General features: G+C 37.7%; 1 protein-coding gene across 3 annotated transcripts in view; it reads right to left on the minus strand.

The window, feature by feature from the left end:
- The window catches only part of LOC126253477 (WD repeat-containing protein 19), a 328,532-nt gene that overhangs the window by 176,641 nt on the left and 131,527 nt on the right, over positions 1-20,364 (minus strand). For all 3 annotated transcript variants that reach the window (XM_049954835.1, XM_049954834.1, XM_049954836.1), the window contains 2 exons: positions 16,286-16,532; positions 5,512-5,736 (listed from right to left, as the gene is read on the minus strand). In XM_049954835.1, the coding sequence (XP_049810792.1) occupies positions 5,512-5,736; positions 16,286-16,532 (472 nt within the window). The remainder of the gene's footprint in view (positions 1-5,511; positions 5,737-16,285; positions 16,533-20,364) is intronic.

Below are 20,364 nucleotides of genomic sequence, written 5' to 3' on the forward strand. Positions count from 1 at the left end.
TTGAAAGAGAGTATTCCAGTCAACATTATCAAAAGCTTTCTCTAAGTCTACAAACACTAGAAATGTAGGTTTGCCTTCCTTAATCTATCTTCTAAGATAAGTCGTAGGTCAGTATTGCCTCACGTGTTCCAACATTTCTATGGAATCCAAACTGATCTTCCCCAAGGTCACAGCTTCTAGCAGTTTTTCCATTCATCTGTAAAGAATTCGTGTTAGTATTTTGCACCTGTGACTTATTAAACTGATAGTTCGGTTAATTTCACACCTGTCAACACCTGCTTTCTTTGGGATTGGAATTAATATATTCTTCTTGAAGTCTGAAGGTATTTCACCTAACTCATACATCTTGCTCACCAGATGGTAGAGTTCTTTCAGGGCTGGCTCTCCCAAGGCTATCAGTAGTTCTGATGGAATGTTGTCTACTCCCGGGGCCTTGTTACGACTCAGGTCTTTCAGTACTCTGTCAAACTCTTCATGCAGTATCGTATCTCCCATTTCATCTTCATCTACATCCTCTTCCATTTCCATAATATTGTCCTCAAGTACATCAGCCTTGTATAGACCCTCTATATACTCCTTCCACCTTTCTGATTCCCCTTCTTTGCTTAGGATGGGTTTTCCATCTGAATTCTTGATATTCATACAGGTGGTTCTCTTTTCTCCAAAGGCCTCTTTAATTTTCCTGTAGGCAGTATCTATCCTACCCCTAGTGATACATGCCTCTACATCCGTACATTTGTCTCCTAGCCATCCCTGCTTAGCCATTTTTCACTTCCTGTCGATCTCATTTTTGAGACGTTGGTATTCCTTTTTGTCTGCTTCATTTACTGCATTTTTTATGTTTTCTCCTTTCATCAATTAAATTCAATACCTCTTCTGTTACCCAAAGATTTCTACTAGCTCTCGTTTTTTTTACCTACTTGATCCTTTGCTGCCTTCACTATTTCATCTCTCAAAGCTACCCATTTTTCTTCTACTGTATTTCTTTCCCCCATTCTTGTTAATCGTTCCCTAATTCTCTCCCTGAAACTCTCTACAACCTCTGGTTCTGTCAGTTTATCCAGGTCCCATCTCCTTAAATTCCCACATTTTTGCAGTTTCTTCAGTTTTAATCTACAGTTCATACCAATAGATTGTTGTCAGAGTCCACATCTGCCACTGGAAATGTCTTACAATTTAAAACCTGGCTTCTAAATCTCTGTCTTACCACTATATAATCTATCTGATACCTTTTAGTATATCCAGGATTCTTCCAGGTATACAACCTTCTTTTATGATTCTTGAACCAAGTGTTAGTTATGATTAAGTTATGCTCTGTGCAAAATTCTACAAGGCGGCTTCCTCTTTCATTTCTTCCCCCCAATCCATATTCACCTACTATGTTTCCTTCTCTCCCTTTTCCTACTGACGAATTCCAGTCACCCACGACTATTAAATTTTCGTCTCCCTTCACTACCTGAATAATTTCTTTTATCTCGTCATACATTTCATCAATTTCTTCATCATCTGCAGAGCTAGTTGGCGTATAAACTTGTACTACTGTGGTAGGCATGGGCTTCATGTCTATCTTGGCAACAATAATGTGTTCACTATGCTGTTTGTAGTAGCTTACCTACACTCCTATTTTTTTATTCATTATTAAACCTACTCCTGCATTACCCCTATTTGATTTTGTATTTATAACCCTGTAATCACCTGACCAAAAGTCTTGTTCCTCCTGCCACTGAACTTCACTAATTCCCACTATATCTAACTTTAACCTATCCATTTCTCTTTTTAAATTTTCTAACCTACCTGCCCTATTAAGGAATCTGAAATTCCACACTCCGATCCATAGAACGCCAGTTTTCTTTCTCCTGATAACGACGTCCTCTTGAGTAGTCACCGCCCAGAGATCCGAATGGGGGACTATTTTACCTCCGGAATATTTTACCCAAGAGGATGCCATCATCATTTAACCATACAGTAAAGCTGCATGCCCTCAGGAAAAATTATGGCTGTAGTTTCCCCTTGCTTTCAGCCGTTCGCAGTACCACCACAGAAAGACTATTTTGGTTAGTGTTACAAGGCCAGATCAGTCAATCACCTAGACTGTTGCCCCTGCAACTACTGAAAAGGCTGCTGCCCCTTTTCAGAAACCACACGTTTATCTGGCCTCTTAACAGATACCCCTCCATTGTGATTGCCCCTACGGTACGGCTATCTGTATGGCTGAGGCACGCAAGCCTCCCCACCAACAGCTCTGCTATATATTTTCCCCAATTTTTACAGCAACTACGGATTGTGCGTACGGTTTTTTTGTAATTTAACTGTTGATAGTACGGCTCTTGCACCTGGCAGTGAAACGTAGAAGAAAACAAAGCGACGTTGAAACTGGCAGGCCTTTGTATTATATTTTGATCACTATCACCTACTTATGGAGAGATGGCCACTGTAAGAAAATAAGAGAAGAATTTAGGTGTTCATTTACCCATGTTCTACTCAAGAGCGGAACAGTCGCAAAATAATATAAAAGTAGTTCTATGAACTTTAAACCAGACACTTAAGTATGAATGCAAAGTAATCATGTAGATGTAGAGTTTGTTTCAGGAATGTAAATACAAAACACTGACAACATATTTAGTTCTTTGATTGTAGCATTGGTATTTTATTGCATGGGTACTCTCTATATTATTTTCATTAGTCTTGTTTGCATGAGGAAAATTTTTCTGTATCAGTGATTACAGAGATGCGATTTGCTATTATAATATGTGTTATGTTCATAACACAAACATTTCACAGTGTTTATATCCCATGACTGCCTGAGGATTCTGAATGTATAGCTGAGACTGCCCAGTTTTTTTAGCAGTTTGTCTCTATGGCGGTCCCACCAATGTGTGCTATCGGTCCACTCTAGAAAATTTTGTCTCAAATCCAAACTGATGTTTGGTCAACAACCTCCCTTTTTCGTATTTTTTTGTTAGAAGTGCTGTTATATGACTGAATATGATTCTCAATTACCTTAGGAATAGTTGGGAGTAATAAAAACAGGGCAATAATTGTTACACCATATACATCCCCCTTCTTGAAGGTTGTACTTACCTTTGAGGTATTTAATACTTCTGGAAACAGCCTCCACTTATTGAGTTGTTAATCACATTACACAGGGGTAAAACAATTTCCACTGAAATATTCTTTAATAAATAATCTGGGGTACTGTCACCTCTACATGAGTAAGATGATTTTGTGGCTCATGATTTTTAATGTATCTTGTTCAGTTACTGGGTCAGTAAAACTGACTTGTCTAATGTAGGGAATGAAATTTTATATGATTATAATAGCAGGAACTCCTGATAATAGTTTATTGGCAATATTTGGATGAGGGGGAAGGGGTGGTGAAGGGGAGAGAGAAAGGCAGGAACAATAATTAAATAACTTTATTTCATTTAGCTAGAGGTACATCAGCAAAAATAAAACTGGCATTCTACAGGTCAGTTTGTGATGTGTTAGATTACTTAATCAGGTAGGTAAGTTAAAGAATTTAAAAATGGAAATGAACAGGTTGACGTTAGAAATAATGGAAATTAGTGAAATGTGACACTAGGATGAAGAGAAGAGAGCTTCTGCTTATGTAAATACAGGGTTACTAACAGAAAATCAAACAGGGGTAATATAGTAGTGGGATAATGATGAATAACAAAACAGGAATGTAGGGACACTACATAAACAGCACAGTGAACACATTATTCTGACCAAGATACAAAGCCAACACCTACCACAGTAGTAGAAGTTCGTCCATCAACAAGTTCCGCAGATGATGAAGAGATTGAAAGAATGTATGATGAAATAAAAGAAATTTGTCAGACAGTTAAGAGAGATGAAAATTTAACTGTGACAGGTGAATGAAAGAGGAAGCTGCCTGATAGACCTTTTAAAAATCACATAAGTAGGGTGTATATGTTCAAGAAACCTGGGAACAATGAAAGGTTTCAGACTGATTATATATAGCCCGACACATTTTAAACTGTAAAACATTTGCAGGGGCAAAAGTGGACTCTGACCATAATTTATTGTTTATTAACTGTAGATTAAAACTGAAGAAATTTGAAAAAAATAGGAAATTAAGGTGATGAGACCTGGATAAATTGAAAGCTTCAGAGGCTGTTAGACGTTTAAGAGGGAGAATTAGGCAATTGTGGACTGAAGACAACAAAACAAAAGATGAATGGGTAGCATTGAGAAATCAAATGGGAAAGGTAGCAGAGAATCACATAGGTATAAAGAAAACACCTAGTCGAATGCCCTGGATAAAATAAGAATGTTGGATTTAGTTGAGAAAAGTTGAAGAAATAAAAATGCTGTACAGGAAGAAGGCAAAAGGGAATACAGTCACCTAAAAAAGGAAAGCAACAGAAAGTGGAAAATGACTAAGCAGGGATGGCTAGAGGCTAGATGCAAAGCTGTAAAAGCATGCATAACTACAGAGAAGATACATGCTGCCTATCTTTTCTTCAGAACATAGAAACAGCAGAATGGATATCGAGGAGAGGAGAGTTGGAATATGGAACCAATATGTACAGAGTCATACAAGAGAAACAAAAGAAGTAGATAAAAATGAGATAGGAGACATGATAGTAAGAGAAGTTACAGTGGTTGTATGGAAGTACACACTGAAATCTGTTATGTTACGTTAAATGTAGCTTATTTGCCTGACTTTAACATGACTAAATGTGAAACTGTAAAATCAAATTTACAAACCAATTAAGTTTTTAACAATAATATTAACAATTTAGAACAAATGTTTACATTTTAATCAAAATTTAAAGTAGAATCAAATGAGTTAATTCTTAATAGCAAAAATGAGAAAAACCAAATTTTGTCAATACAGTGCCATCTACCACAAACTGAGCAAAATTTATCAGATAAATCCTAGGTATTTTTTGGTATGGAATCAGAATATGCAATAAAGAGAGTAGCTTCCCATTTGAAAATAAAATTTTGATCTCCCCAGAGGGGCAGAGGGGGTTATGGGGTGGCCAGTTTTAGCACAGAGATGTCTCCTTTGAAAATATTACCTTCTCATCTTGGATTTTTTTATATGATGCATATTTTTTGAGATATTTAGTTATTCTGAGTTAAAACAATAAAACAAAAATCCTTTATAATTAGCTACTATGCAGTGGCAGAGGTAGGTGTGTGTGTGTGTGTGTGTGTGTGTGTGTGTGTGTGTGTGTATATGTGTGTGAAATTTTTGAAACAAAATCTGTATAATTTCACCTTCCACCCACAGTCAGCAGCACAGATAGCAATCTTTTGTAAAATGTGCTTATCTAGGAATTCAAACTCACACTCATATTCCATAGTTTACCAATTCCAATGTCACTTTACAAATACAAAAAATGAGAATGAAATATTCACCAGCAACTAATATAGCCCCATCAGGAAAACAGAAATCATGCAAAGCATGCAAACTCCTGGAGTTCGCTTTCCAGTTGCCACAAGTAGCAGTTGCACTTAAAAATTGTTACTCACCAGATGCAGTTGCACTTTACCCTCGGTAAGAGCTGAGGCATATTCAGGTCCTAGCTGGAGACTGTTGACAGTTCCCACATACTGATGCTCTGATAAACTCTGTACTGGCTGCTGTCCCAACTCGTAAAACCATGCATGATTGTTCATGCCTGCTGCACAGTGGTATGGACCCAGGGCTATGAAATTTGGCTCCACTGCCAATTCAACAACTCCTGATGCCTTACTCTGTGAAGAAAAACTTCTTGAAAGCATAATTTAATAAACTTTAACAATCAGTGTAAAACACACTTTACACAAATAGAACATCCAAAATAAAGTAAGAAGTTTATCTTATATAAAAGAGTACTGAAAATCAGGGAAAGGACAACTAAGCTTGTGTTTGATGACAACTATATAAGATCTTTTCTGTAAGCACTGGACCTAGATCATTAATACAAATCTGCTGGAGATTTTATTATAAAATATGACTCTGGCATCAACACACAGCTGCCAGCATTGTTTCCAATATTCACACTTCCTATTGGTCACCAAACAGAAGCTCAGTTAGGCACCCCCACAAATCCACTTGGTTCACCTTCACTGAGTCAAAATGATGCTTTCAGGCTCCTTTTGATCTGAGGGAACAAATGGAAGATTGAGGGAGGTGGGTGGGGGGAGGGGGGGGGGATCTGGGCAGTCTTGCCGTAAGTGTCTGGCAAGAGCATCTCTCACAGTTAACAACTTATGACTGGATGTGTTATCACAATGGAGTATTCACATATTGGTGAACTCCCTTGAGTCACAACAGACCATAACATTCAAACTTTGAAGCATACCTGCTCACAATTTGCCATTCACATTTTGTCCAGCAGGTACAAATACCTTGTAGTCCACACAGTTTTCATTATAAACAACTCCTGATTTGCCCACATAGGTCTTTTTTGGACCTAGGAGTATTTGTATTAAACTCAGTGCTTTGCCTTTTCGTCCGCAGATTATAACATGTAATCTAAGTTTCATCACCAGTTATAAATCTGTGCAAAGAATTTGGTACTGTCTTCAAATGTTGCAACCCTTGCTGATAAATCGTCGCACAATTTTCCTTCTACTCCTCTGACAAAATATTCGGTATCAGTGCCATGGACATCATCCACATTTGGAAATCCATAATCACAACTCTGTGCACACAGAAATTCACTAAATCTAGCGACTCTGCTATCAAATGTAATCAGTGATCTCAGCCAAAAATACCTTGCACTTTGGCCACATATTTACCAATCTGAGGTGTCAGATTTCCAGTACACTGTCCATCTTCAATATTTTCCCAGACTGTGTTAAGTTTTGTATGCCAGTCAAAAATATGTATTCTCAGCATGAATATATATTTAGAAGGATCACAGCATATGAAATGCTTCCATAGCACACTTGTTCAGTTCAGCACAAAATTAGACAGTACAATGTCATTCAATTGCTTGCTGCATCTTGTCTCTTAATGCAAGCAATGAACACACTTTCCCACCAGGCGTGATGTACACACCACAAAGACTTGGAGGCAACTGAGTTGATCTCCTAGGTGAATAGTATCCAATCCACTGAAACTGCTCTCTGTCACTTCTTACTGCACAGGGAAAATTAATTGTAATATTTATTACACACACACTGCATTATGTTGCTGATAATCATCAAGACCTTAAAATCTAAGGAAGATACAGAGATAGAACAACAAAGTTGATTCAAGTGATTAAGTAGGGAAGTAACATATAATTCAAAGTTCAGGGCTTGGAGATACACACCAGGACATGGTAAAATTAATACCACCAATGATAAATTATGGTGGCAACAGAAAGAGATTTGAAGGCCTAAGAAGCAATGGCTGGTAACATGTGTAACAAAGTATGTTGACTCCTGTAATTTAACTTTGCATTTCTCATCTTTTTGTCATGATGGGGGAGAGAAGGGTGGCTCTGCTGTAATGGCCCATTTGACTGATCAGAGAAAGCAAGACTGTCGACAAGCTGGAACAGCTAGTTCTAGATTAATATTACTGTCATGTGTGTTAAAAGCATAGGGAGGCACTTAACATACCATCACTACTAAGTTTCATAAAATTTCACAAATGTTAGTTTGACGCTAAATGTTGTTGTTGAGAATACTAAAAATACTACAAATATCTGGAGGGAGACATTTTTAAATGGTATCAGAAGGCTTATTACATCTTCCAGCATTTCTTTGTCAACATGAAACATGGAAATGTGATGAGCACAAATTCCACACTCTAGCTACTGTTAATCTGTAACATCCATAAATAAGAGTAATCAGTTATTGTAGAAGCAAATGTCGTTGTTGAACGAGCAATGAAACAGAATTTATAGAGGGTTTAATTAAGAGGGGCAAACCAGCATTCAATTTTATATTGTGTTTGAAGTGAGCCCGTACAGATTGCATTATTAGCAGTGTCAAATGCTTACAGAGTGAGCAGAGGCAGGTGCTAGCGTGAGCGTGCAGTGACTTGCACAAACAAGGAGGTGGAGGAACACAGCTCCAGAAGAGATGGACAAAACTAAAATGAAGTATCCATGGGCAGATACCTTTCCACACTGAGAAAGGTAGACTGGTCCTACCAGTGCCCTCTGTCAAAGAAAACATAATTCTGTCAGAAACAATTAACGTAAAGCAGGAAGCGGTGACAAAAATTATATAAAGTCACAATTTTGTAATTCGAGTACGGGGGAGTCAACAAGGACAAGTTAAACTTTAGCACATTCAATTTCATGGAAAAGATGGTGGCTGACATTACAGAGGCACAGAGAGAGGGAAGGGTGACAGGAACACCATAGTTATGCACTTGGAGCTCTAGGTCACCCAGGATGGATGAGCATCAGAATCACTAGCCCAAATCTCATAAATAAGCTTCACATTTTGCTCAAAACGCAACCAGTGTGTATGAAGTTATTTGCATGTAGGTTATGGAATTTTATAACAGTGAACTAAAGTTTGATTTGGAGTGTGACAACATCAAAGGTATAGATGAATGTAGTTCACTTAGCAAAGCTTATTCTGTGCAACAACACAGATGCTGTTGGACACGGTAAGTCACTTGCTGCATTTTGCTCCTACTGCTGCATTTCTCTTTTGCAGTCAAGCAATGATTGATGATAACCTGTTAGTTAAGATCGCAATTAATGTCAGTTGTGGGACTTTGTTGGGGTAGGACTGTGTAGTCTTGCATCATTCCTTTGTAAAAGATCCTGGCATTATGTATGGAAGACTCACATGGCAAAAAGAGAATTATAGTCAGGAGAGCACAACTGAGATTAGCCTAACTGTGACAAGATTCATTGCAAATCTGAACCGGATGGAGGCAGTACCAGTGACGTAAGCATCACACTGAGGGGCATAACCGCACGGCTGCCATCATAGTTGATTCTGAATTGCACAGTACAAAAGTGGTAGTGTTTATGAAACTTTGTAAGGTCTTATAGAGGCCAACACATCTCAAGAATACACATAATTTTTATCAAACCTTTGTTACTTTGTTTACTAATGGAAAACCTTCATATTCCTGCATTAGCCTTATGATTTTGTAGAGGTGCAGAATTCACAGTGTGATGAACAATGCACCAGTGGATGTGCTCCATGCAGTGAGGTAGGTTACAAGTTGAGAAACTGCAGAGGCTAACTATGCTGCTAACGTGCAGGTACGTCATAGACAGGACCTATTACACACCACGGTACAGCTATCAATTACCATACCAGACAGTCTAGATGGTCCAACTGCACTATTACATAGGGATTGTTATTCATTTCTTCTCCTGTTGGGACATGAATGTTAGTTCTTATTTTGTTTTTAGCCAGCCAAGAATAGGGTGTTCGCCTTCCGAGAGCTGGCTGTGATAAAAGTTACACATTCAATTAAATTTGTCTTGATTTATGTTGGACAAAGTTGCTAGAGCATTGTACCACTGCAAGGTAATTGACTCAAACATATCTAGTTTGCTGTACCACCATATGTCCACATCTCCTTTTAACAACTTCTGCAGCCAGTTCTGAAGGCAATATTCTTTAAAAAAGTTGAGACAGCTTGACAAAAATTCATTAATCATCATACATCACTATTCTCATCACTGATATCTCCTGGAGTCATGTGCTCCAACACAGTATTGAGGCTGTGTGCTGAACAAGAGTGTTTCTTATATTGACGAAGTGCTGCTACAATGTTTTGACCTCTGTTGGCAACAAACATGATGTTTAGCACAGTTCTGAATAAATCAAATGACCATAATATTTTTATCAGTCCATGTTCAATATTTTCTCCAGTTTTTTAAACCTCTCTCTCGAAATCTCTGGTGCACAACACATTTTCCTTCTTCACAATTAATATAATGTGTCACCTCCCATGTAGTCCATTTATGATATGAACATAATTGACTGTTACTGCCTCTCCTAAATAATTGAAAACATTTCTCGCCCCTCTAGAAACAGCTCCATACAGGTGATCGGGGCTGTCATTTAAATTTCTCAAAATAATGGTTGGATGAGATAAAAATTGCTTGTCAATCAGTGCACAATAAATAAGGAACTGGACATCTCGAGAAATCCATTTCCACATGCAGCTTTGAAAGATAAAATGTCTTTGCTGACAACACAGGAGTTTTTGTTGCACCAACCTTCAAATTTGGTGAGACTTCAAGAAACGTTTACGCCTCTCTTAGTATTTAAAAAGTAATTATACTACTGTGCCCAGTCTCACGCATATTTTAACAAATCTGAAGTCCCAGTTTTGGGTCCAATGTATGAATACAGGTTTTTACATGCAAAATGAGCCCCTATTTCTTTGTTTTTCTTATTTAGTTGTTTGTCTTATGTCATGAATCACATAAGCAAATTTCTTCCTGAGTGATGATTTTAACCGGACTTCTTACAATAATGTGAAATCACCTAGTTTCACCTTACATGGAATTCTGTCCATGGTGTGCATTTCATTAAAGCATTCACACGAATGTTTGCACTGACGCATACATTGCATGGTCGCTCAGTCATTACAAAGTGTTAAGTGAAGGCAGCAGAAACTTGGCAACTAGTACCTGTTAGGTAGCCTGTGGCCAGGGTTGTCAGCCAGAACCTGCTTCACAGACTGCACGAAAGATAATGTCATGGCAACACATATCACTAGGTGCAGGTCCGTTGGGTGCAGCTAAACTGGTCATAGCCAAAAGGTAAATGCAGAAACAGGCTTAAACATTACCTGGGCCCACAGACTTCAAGTTTTCAGCTAACATCACAACAGACATGCAATGCCGATTTGTACACTCTTATTTACTGACTGCAGGTAACACAATTTGCCAATAAGCATATAATAATACTGACATTATCCTTCTGTTTTTAACTAAAGGCAATTATTATTGTGGATATATGCTACAGCACATGCTTTTCTCTCCAGGATAACAATTACTGTTGATATCTACAGAAATCCATGTCCACATGACCTATAATTATGACACCCATGTTGAAAATACCATCCTTACCAATTACTGGCAGAAACGCTGAAGAGACCAAAGATATATTAAATATATTTAATGGTATTCAAAAGATAATTCAGTGTAAGAGTAACATAGAGTAGCAGATCAGATCTGCCTGGATAGCTGAGTGCACTGAAGTGCTGCTTCTGGGATTCAGGGAGATGAGCCTGCTGTGGACTGAATCTGCCTCACACATTAATGACAAGGGCTGGTGAGATGGCCAGCCTGGATGTAGATTTTAGTTGCTTTCCCCACACTCAACTAGTAAATTTTGAGCATTCCACATCTGATGCACAATACACAAATGTTTAAAAAACCTTCTCACATGTGACCATATATTTACTCTAGAAACACAAAGACAGGGTACACAAATTCTGTTCTGGGTGGTGGGGAGAGTGATAGTGTCTCACAGCAGAAAATGGAAAAAGGCAAGGGAAGAAGAAGATAAATGTAGCAAATCAATAAAATTCCAAAGCCGAGACTGCCAAACCCAGTAATAGCTAGAAAATATCTCAGAAGTCAAATACAGTATAACCCCGCTTTTACATTCCCGGAATTAATGTTTCCCCACCATTTACAACATTTTTTTATTTTTCCCGTCAAATTTCCTATGCCCACAATGTTAATTTGCACCTGATTTTGTGTCAATATATTTATAATTTTCCTGCAATTTGTGCATTACGAAAAAATGTTCATGGAGATAAATGACACTGGCATGATGTTGGCCGTCCAGTAGTTAAGTCTCTTGACACCAGGACATTATGCTCCGCAGATCTGAACCAGTAAACGTGTAAAAGTTGGAAGAACTCGTGCTGTTACCTCCTGCCACTGCCAAGCTCTACTTTGCATGGTGGCTGATGGGATAACTAGGTTTGTTCAAATGAAATATCATGACCAACCACAACCATTTCAAAGTGCTGGTTACGTATTTTTTTCATGCTGAGCAAAACATGTTTCGAGAATTTATTCTCGTGGTCAAGTGCAGTATTTACGTATGTATATTTTGTGATGGTACACAAAAAACAATGTGAGTGATAGTTTGCATGTGTGTGGTTTCCTACATAACTGAGGAGGCGCAGTACCTGATAACCTCAAAAAGACAACTGCAGTGCAAGAGACACAGAATAACACATATTCAAACACTACACAAAATACTTATGTACATATCTGACTTGACAATGAGAAAAAAATTCTCGAAATATGTCATGCTAAGCATGAAAAAATGTGTAAGTAGAGCAGTATTTCATTACTTAAAAATGGATAACAGTTGCAGGCTTTCAAAAACCTCAATTATGACATATGAAATTGAGTCAAATGTTACTACTCCCCAGAAAGTTATCGATTCCAGTTACTTCAGCAGTTTTTATTAGATAATAAATCTCTATTAGATAATAAACACAGGCCTGACAAGTGTTTTCATGCCTGTTATGTACACATATCATATATAAAGTGCAAAAATGCAAGGGGGTATCCTATACATAACTTTTACAGCTTAAAATGTAATTTTCTACATTTTACACCATATTTTTGAAGACCCTTGGAAAGTGTAAAAGTGGGGTTGCACTGCAGTCCCTTAACAGAAGTAGATACCACAGAGTACATAGCATTAGCAAAAGGAAATAAATCAATAATGATGGACAACTCAATAAAAAGTTATAGGAAACCTATTAATTGATGACGTAAACGCCCGGGTTCCCGGGTTCGATTCCCGGCGGGGTCATGGATTTTCTCTGCCTCGTGATGACTGGGTGTTGTGTGATGTCCTTAGATTAGTTAGGTTTAAGTAGTTCTAAGTTCTAGGGGACTGATGACCATAGATGTTAAGTCCCATAGTGCTCAGAGCCATTTGAACCATTTTTCTTTTTCTTTTTTTTTTTCCCATAAACCTAGTTTAACCTCTTCTTTCCTGGGTGAAGTAGATTGATAGGAAACACTATCTCCAGGTCAGATACAAATTACTAGAATGAGGGAAAGATAACTCTAAATCTTCAACCAAGAAAAATACAGTGCACAGCAAAGGAGACAGTAGATTTAGAAGGGCTTCAAACTGATTTAAAAAATGAACCAGAACATATACACATAGAACTGAAATTAAATTTTAATGATAAAAACAACCAAATGCACTACACTTGGTCTGTGAGGCTTTCTCATGTGGCTCACCTGACTACAAAATCTAGATACTCAGTTGGTAAAGTTAATCAGTGTCCAAATTATATCTTATTTTCTCCCATGGCAACAAATTTTTTAAATCACATGACTGTCCTCAAAGAAATGATTCAAAGGAAATGTAGTAACAGTGAACGAACTACAAACAGGACACAGGACATACTAGTTCACTGCATTTATAAAAAACCACTCAAAATAAACTGACTAACCACAACATTTTGACCATTACCACCAAGAGATTGAATGCCATCCAGTAGTCTTACAGGCACATGACACAGTAAGAAAAGTATATAAGCACAGCACACATGATTGGAGAATCATTCTGATATCAATATAGGCTGTAAAGGGGGAAATCCACTGACCTAAGAGAATCTGACAAAGGACAGATTGTTATGGCCTGGCACTTTGGGACACACATCTCAGAAACAGTGAAGTTGGTAAGCTGCTTGAATGCTACTATTGTGAGCCTCTACAGAAAGTGGTTGAAGGACTGTGAAACCACAAGAATACAACAAGGTGCTGCATGTCCATGCCTCATCATGTAATGAAGAGGCTTGCCTGCTCTGCAAAGCAGAATAGGCAGAGATATGTGGTGGATCTGATGACACAGTACAATGTTGGTGCAGGCACCAGTGTTTTTAAGCATACTATTATGAGCACATTGTTGAAAATGAGGCTCCACGGCAATTGACCCAAACCAAACATGTTCTCGTTAAGATTGGACAAAGGATCAATGCAAATGTATTTCCTGGTCAGAATAATCATGTTTCTTGTTACACTAGACTGAGGGTCATATAAAGGTGAACCACTGTTTGAAACCTGCATGGCAGACCAGTGGGGGCAGTATAATGTCTAGGGGGACAATCACCTGGGCCTCCATGGGATGAAACACTGGCCTGTAATTTATGGGAATACATGACTTGTGCACAGACATCTGTTGCCATATACCTCTGGAAACGTACAAAGGAGTATGTTGAATCCATGCTATGCAGAATCACACCTATATTCCATTCCAAAGGTGGACCAACACATTGTCATGATGGTTTAGCTCATCAGTGTATGTTTGCTTCTCCTCATCAGTGGCTCTGGATGTTGACGTGCTATTTTCCTTGTACTATTTACCTTCCCTGCTTTCACTGTAATGTGTTCCTAATTTTATATTCATATTTCACCACTTTCCACAGCCGAAGTTCAATAGCAAGAACTTGACTTTTATATCTGATTCACAGCCCCTCAACAAAAGTTCTTTGGTTCTCTAATCTAAATGTTCACATATTAATTGTTGGTTCCGATGCAACAATATGGCTTACACATAACTGCCTGAAATTTCCTCTATCTTTCCAAAATTTCGCCTAACACTGTCACCGTTTATATATTTGCCACCAGATGCACCTTTTATTCGCAGTGAAAGAAAAAGGTTTGAGGGGGATATCTCCCAAGAGATAATCGCATGAAACTTAATAGATAAGCACTGATCTATTTGGTTTTGGAAACTTTTTACATATAGTTTCCTTCATAACAGAATTATTTCAATTGAGGCACAAGGTGAAAGCACTAGATTCAGAACCTAGATTCCCCCACAAGACCACATTTTAACTAATATGAATAAATAACAGCACCAATACTAAAAAAATTGTATTACTTTTTACATGAAGAGACTTAAAAAAGTAAGTTACATATTATTGTGGCATGCCAAGTATTTGCTAACAAAAAATGCACTATACTTAAATGTGACAAGATACATGGCACTATTTTCCAACATAGTCACCAAGCCTTTGTGAACAATGGACCAAACTTTCCACCAATCATTCAATCCGCTGACAACAGAAATCCACTCCTTGGTCACAGATCCACTCAATGTTCTTTCAGCTTGCCAAAAAGATGGAAATCACATGATGTAAGATCTGGACTTTCAGATCAGCATCATCTATGTCTGTGTGGCCTTGGTCATATTGGTGGCACGATTTCACTATGGCTAGATGCGAGCTCGTATTTGGTCCGAGTACCACCAAATTTCATGGTGACTCTGTGTACAATTTAGACATTTTGCTAGCAAGAATCATACTGTCCCATGTTCTTCAACTTTAGCGTATATTTCTAAGCTGCCATATCATTTCAATCGCACCCTGTCACACACCTGTTATCTGTACCACAGCAAAACTGAGCCTGCAGGAAATCCGGAACATGTACTCTCTTCTGACGATGAGCCACTCTTGTTGCACAATTGTCTTCGTGTGGGACAACGTGGTTAACTTATTTTCAGAAGTCTCTAAGTACGTGGTGCCTAGATTCATATTCCTCAGATACAATCTCTTTGTATGATAAGCACAATTGTAAGATTTCACTGAATTTTCACTTTGGTAATTTTTTATCCCCGCCTCATCCCAGTTTAATCAATGTATTACAAGCATGATTATCTTGCACACTGAACTGATGCTCTGCGATTGATTCCATTCTTTTTTCTAATGCATTTAACCACAAACTGAACTTCTGCCCACATTAATGATACATGAATTATCAAATGAATTAAAAAGCATACTGTCAGGATGATTTACAGTATGTCTGATGCTCTAACAATGACCCAGCTGCCAAAAAGAAGCTGTCTCTGCTAACTGGGCTGTTTGTGGTATTTACAGGTAGTCACAGGTATTAACGAAGTGTGGCACAAGTGTGTCACAGTGAGTTCATGTGCCACATATTATGTCAGCTACAGTTATGTTAGGCATATTTGAATTCCATATTCTAAATCAAACAATGGAAAATCCAGGACGTAAAACATCTATTCATTGGCAACATGACAAAAGGAACGACCTCAAAACCTAAAGATAAGCCCTGGGCATGCACCTTTAAAAGAGAAGCAAATGGAAAAAAATATATCATTCAGTAACAGTTTTGACACATTTTATCTATGATTTTCAAGTCAACTAGGATATAAGCTTCTTCCGCTCTTAGGTTGAGTAGTTATGGATTTCCTCCTTTGGCAACACATGATGTATTAGAACATTTGGCTACTTAAAATTTATAATTTTCTATTTACATTATGCTTGCCAATGACAGAGTGTAAAGAAATTGTTAGTTTGCAAAACTATGAAACAGTTAAGATATTTTACCTTGCCATCTGCATCACAAGAAAAGACAGTAAGTTCTGTGAGGGAAGTAAGAACTGCAACACGGCACGCGTTGGTCGCAGACAGCTGCGGTAGCCGGCTGAGGAAAACAAATACATTTCCACCTTTTGCAGCAACAGCGAGTAGCTGCCCATCCTCACTCCATGCAAGGTGTTGTGCTCCGACCTCATCCTCTAGTGTGAGTACAGCACTTGTTTCCTGAAGGTTGCTCACATCGTGCACTTTCACTCTGACAAAATCAGTTCAATGTTAGGAGACATGTATGTCATTAACACAACACAAATAAATAAAATATTTAAAACAGTAACAATTTTTTTATATGTTCAATTACATTATATTCCTTATTGTATGTGTTCACTGTGTGAATTGTTGGATGAAGATATTTAACCAAAGTTTCAGTTCAAACACTGAAAACTAAATATTTTCAAATTTGTTCAGTAATGTTCTACGAGTTTCTAAACTGGTCCTCACACAGGATGTGTTTCTTGTCATGTAGCATGCTAGATGTGGTGTTTGTCGTGGTTGCTGCACACTTTGAAATGACCTGCTATATTTCATTAAACGTGCTCCTCATTGGGATTTGTGACTGCATTGTTCTCCAGCTGCATCCTCAGCTGCATCTGGCATGCAAATCATGCAGTTTCTTTATGAAAAAGGAAACACTCAAAATAGCTGCATCTACTCTGCTAGCGATTGTCAAAGAAGGGCGGAGAAAATTGGGAAGAAGATTCCGGACTCATCAATGGCCTGAATGACAAATTGCTGTACAATGATCTGAGTTACATACTAGCAGAAGTTACTCGTTAACTCAGTTGAATCTATATCTCATTTTTTGTTTTAAATTGAATATCGTTAAAGTATAGCTTCTATTGTCAGTTTGTGTGTGCACAATATCCATATTCTTGAAGCAGTATTCACTACCATCATTCTGAAGTAACCTCTTAGTTTTCAAGATTGGCATTCATTTCATAATTCCATCAGAATGGAAGAAGAGATTTTTTAAAGCTGCTCATCATCAATGAAACAATATTTACCAGCAAGATACAAACATGAGGCAGCCCATAAAACCAAGAGATAGATATGAAAAGCATATTGCAGGAAGTTTCATAACAGCAAAAACTTACAGTGTTAACTTGTGTTTACTTTCTGACATAATAGACAGGCATTGTCGAAGCGAACAGCAAGCTGTAATCAACTACATTACAGCTTTAACATGGTAGCAGCATCTCCACAGATGATATACAATGTGTAAAAGCTGTACCAACAAATTTCATTATTTGATATTTAACTATGACACATTGTACCAGACACGCTTTTGATAGGTCATCATTGTACTGTAGCTTTGAAATGTTATACTTTTACAGCCCACAAGAAATAACACTAAAAGCATCAACCACTGGGAAGACTTTAACTACCAATATGTAGTTTCCTGTAATTTTATTATAACAAATTGTAATTACAACAATGCATTTTCAAGAGATCCACAATCTGATGATTCTTTTAAACAGCCTATATCCATACCATGTACTTTATAATAACACAAAAACACCAAATATGGAGTTTAGTTCCATACAATATGGCGTCTTCTAAGTTCTGCTTGTAACATAAAACTAATGTTGCACCTCATTGGGCACGTTCCTCTCCATGATGGAAAAATCTGACATGCCTGATTCTTCATTTCATGCTTTGAAGTGTAGTGGAATGTGAAATTTTATGCTGTGACATTGCCAGTTCTTGTTCATGTCCGTTTTCATGTCCCACGAGAGGACGGCTTTTATGTAGCTCATTAAATCATATACTCCCTATTGCAAAGATACAGATATGGGATATGAAATAAGGAAACAATATATAAGCAGCACATTAAGATTACTGGGACTATTATTTACATTTTGTCGAGAACACTGTGTTCTCATAATATGTTGCCATTAAACCAGTAGAGACCTCTTTGATATATTAACTATGGCTTATTCATCCTTTATTCCTTTCTACGTCCTACATTTCTGTTATATTTTTTCTTCTATTTCTTTCTTCAAACTCACTTTCTTCCTCCAGCTTTTGTGGTAGGTCCTCAATGTTTCAAAATCTCTCAGAGGAGCCTTGACCCTAGAGAGTGTGTCCCCAGGAGCAGGATCAGGAAATGCTTGTCAGCAGCTCCTGGCTGTTGAAGGGTATGGAGAAATAAAATATCTCTCATGGACCAAAAAAGCTGGAGACAAATCCAGCTATGATAGGTCACGCAAGCTAGTAGTGGCAAAAAATGTGTGCTTTCAACCATGGCACAATACTCAGAAGGAATGCAAATATTGGAAGACAACCCAGCTATTCCCAAAGACTAAAATTTGATACACTGAGGAACAGACACTGACAGCAAAGGTGGAGGAAGTGTTGGATTTAATGAACAGGAGGAGAGATCAGTGGATATAGGCTTTACTGGATTGGGAAAGATAAAGAAAAAAGACATGGTGTGGCAGTAAGAGCAGGGTTGAAAGAGAACGTAGAGGAAGTGTGTTGGATCTAGCACAGAAACGTAAGTAATTATGAATACAAACAATGCAGAAATAAGGCAAGCTATATTTTGACATCAATAGTTAGACAGAACAGTGCAGTACAATATGTCATTAAGGTAATGCCACAGAGTATACAAAGCATAGACAGAGAGGTCTATTGCACTCCATGTAGCACACTTTACCACACACATGTTCATATGTGAAATATATTGTTCCTATATCCTCAATTCCCCCTTTGAGCAGATGTTTCGGATGTCACTTATAGCAGTCAAACCATATTGTCTCACTATTTTCTGAAATCTCTCCTTGTTTGGTTAATAGATCAGCCAACATCTCTTCTGTGCACAAATAATCTACTTCAGTATTCCCTTGCTCTATGTGATCCCTTTTAAAATGGTTCTTTATAACGATGTGTTTGGCTCTGGCTCTTGTAACATTGTTTTTGGCTATGTTTATAGCTCCCTTGTTGTCACAGAATATCTTGGTGGGTTCCATACTAATATTAAACTCTATATCACTTAAGAGTCCTGATCCACAATGCTTCTTGAATTGTGTGAGATCCAGCCATATACTAAGCTTCTACAGTGCTCAAGGCTACTGTTTTCTGTCTTTTACAAGACCAGGATATAAGTCCTCCCATTAATCTAAAACAACACCCAGTAATGGAATGGTTACTCTCCAACTCACTCCCCCAATCTGCATCACTACAGCCCTAAAGTTTTATATTTCCCATATTACAATATCTTAATTTATAGGCTGTTGTTCCCTTTATCTATCTAAAGATTCTTTTAACAGCTCTCCAATGATCCTCTCTTGGGCTTTTGCAAAATGTGCTTACAGCATTTGTGGCAAAAACAATGTCAGACCTCAATGTCTGTGACAAATACAAAAGGCTCCCCATTGCCTCAAAATACGGTACATTATCATTGCATTCTATATTTTCTTTATTGGTTATTAACTTGGCTCCTGCTTGTATTGGTGTGGGTTTACAAGCACTCATGCCAAACTTTTTCAAAATCGTCTTCATGTATGACGACTGGTCTATACATAGCTCTTCCATCTTCTAATTTTTAAAAATCTTCACACTCAAGTAGTGTTTCACCTCTCCCTAGTCATGTAAGTTAAGTCTGGTTTATAATTGTCTTTTAAAATTGTTCATCTGTTCTTCATCTTTAGTTAGAATGGAGAAATCATCCAACCATATAGCCATTATTGTGACCCCTTCTTTCTTTTATTTTTCTAGAAGAGTTTTTTAGCTTATTCTGGTGGGCTCACACATATTTCTTCAACTAATTTCCCATTTAAGTAAGCTGCCTTCACATCCATCTGATGAATTAATAATTTTTATTTTATTTCCTGGGCTAAAAGGTATCTAAGTGATTCACATTTTACCACTGGCAGAAATGTTTCTCTTTAGTCTATCCCTTCTTTTCGTGAACATCCCTTGACTAAAAGTCGTGCTTTATATTTTGGCATTGCACTCTCAAGATTTTTTACATTAAAACACCCATTGTGATTGTAACGGATTTTTCCTTTTTGACATTTGAACTTGTT

The sequence above is a fragment of the Schistocerca nitens genome, chromosome 4 (assembly GCF_023898315.1).
Source record: "Schistocerca nitens isolate TAMUIC-IGC-003100 chromosome 4, iqSchNite1.1, whole genome shotgun sequence".
In the NCBI taxonomy this organism is placed as follows: Eukaryota; Metazoa; Arthropoda; class Insecta; order Orthoptera; family Acrididae; genus Schistocerca; species Schistocerca nitens.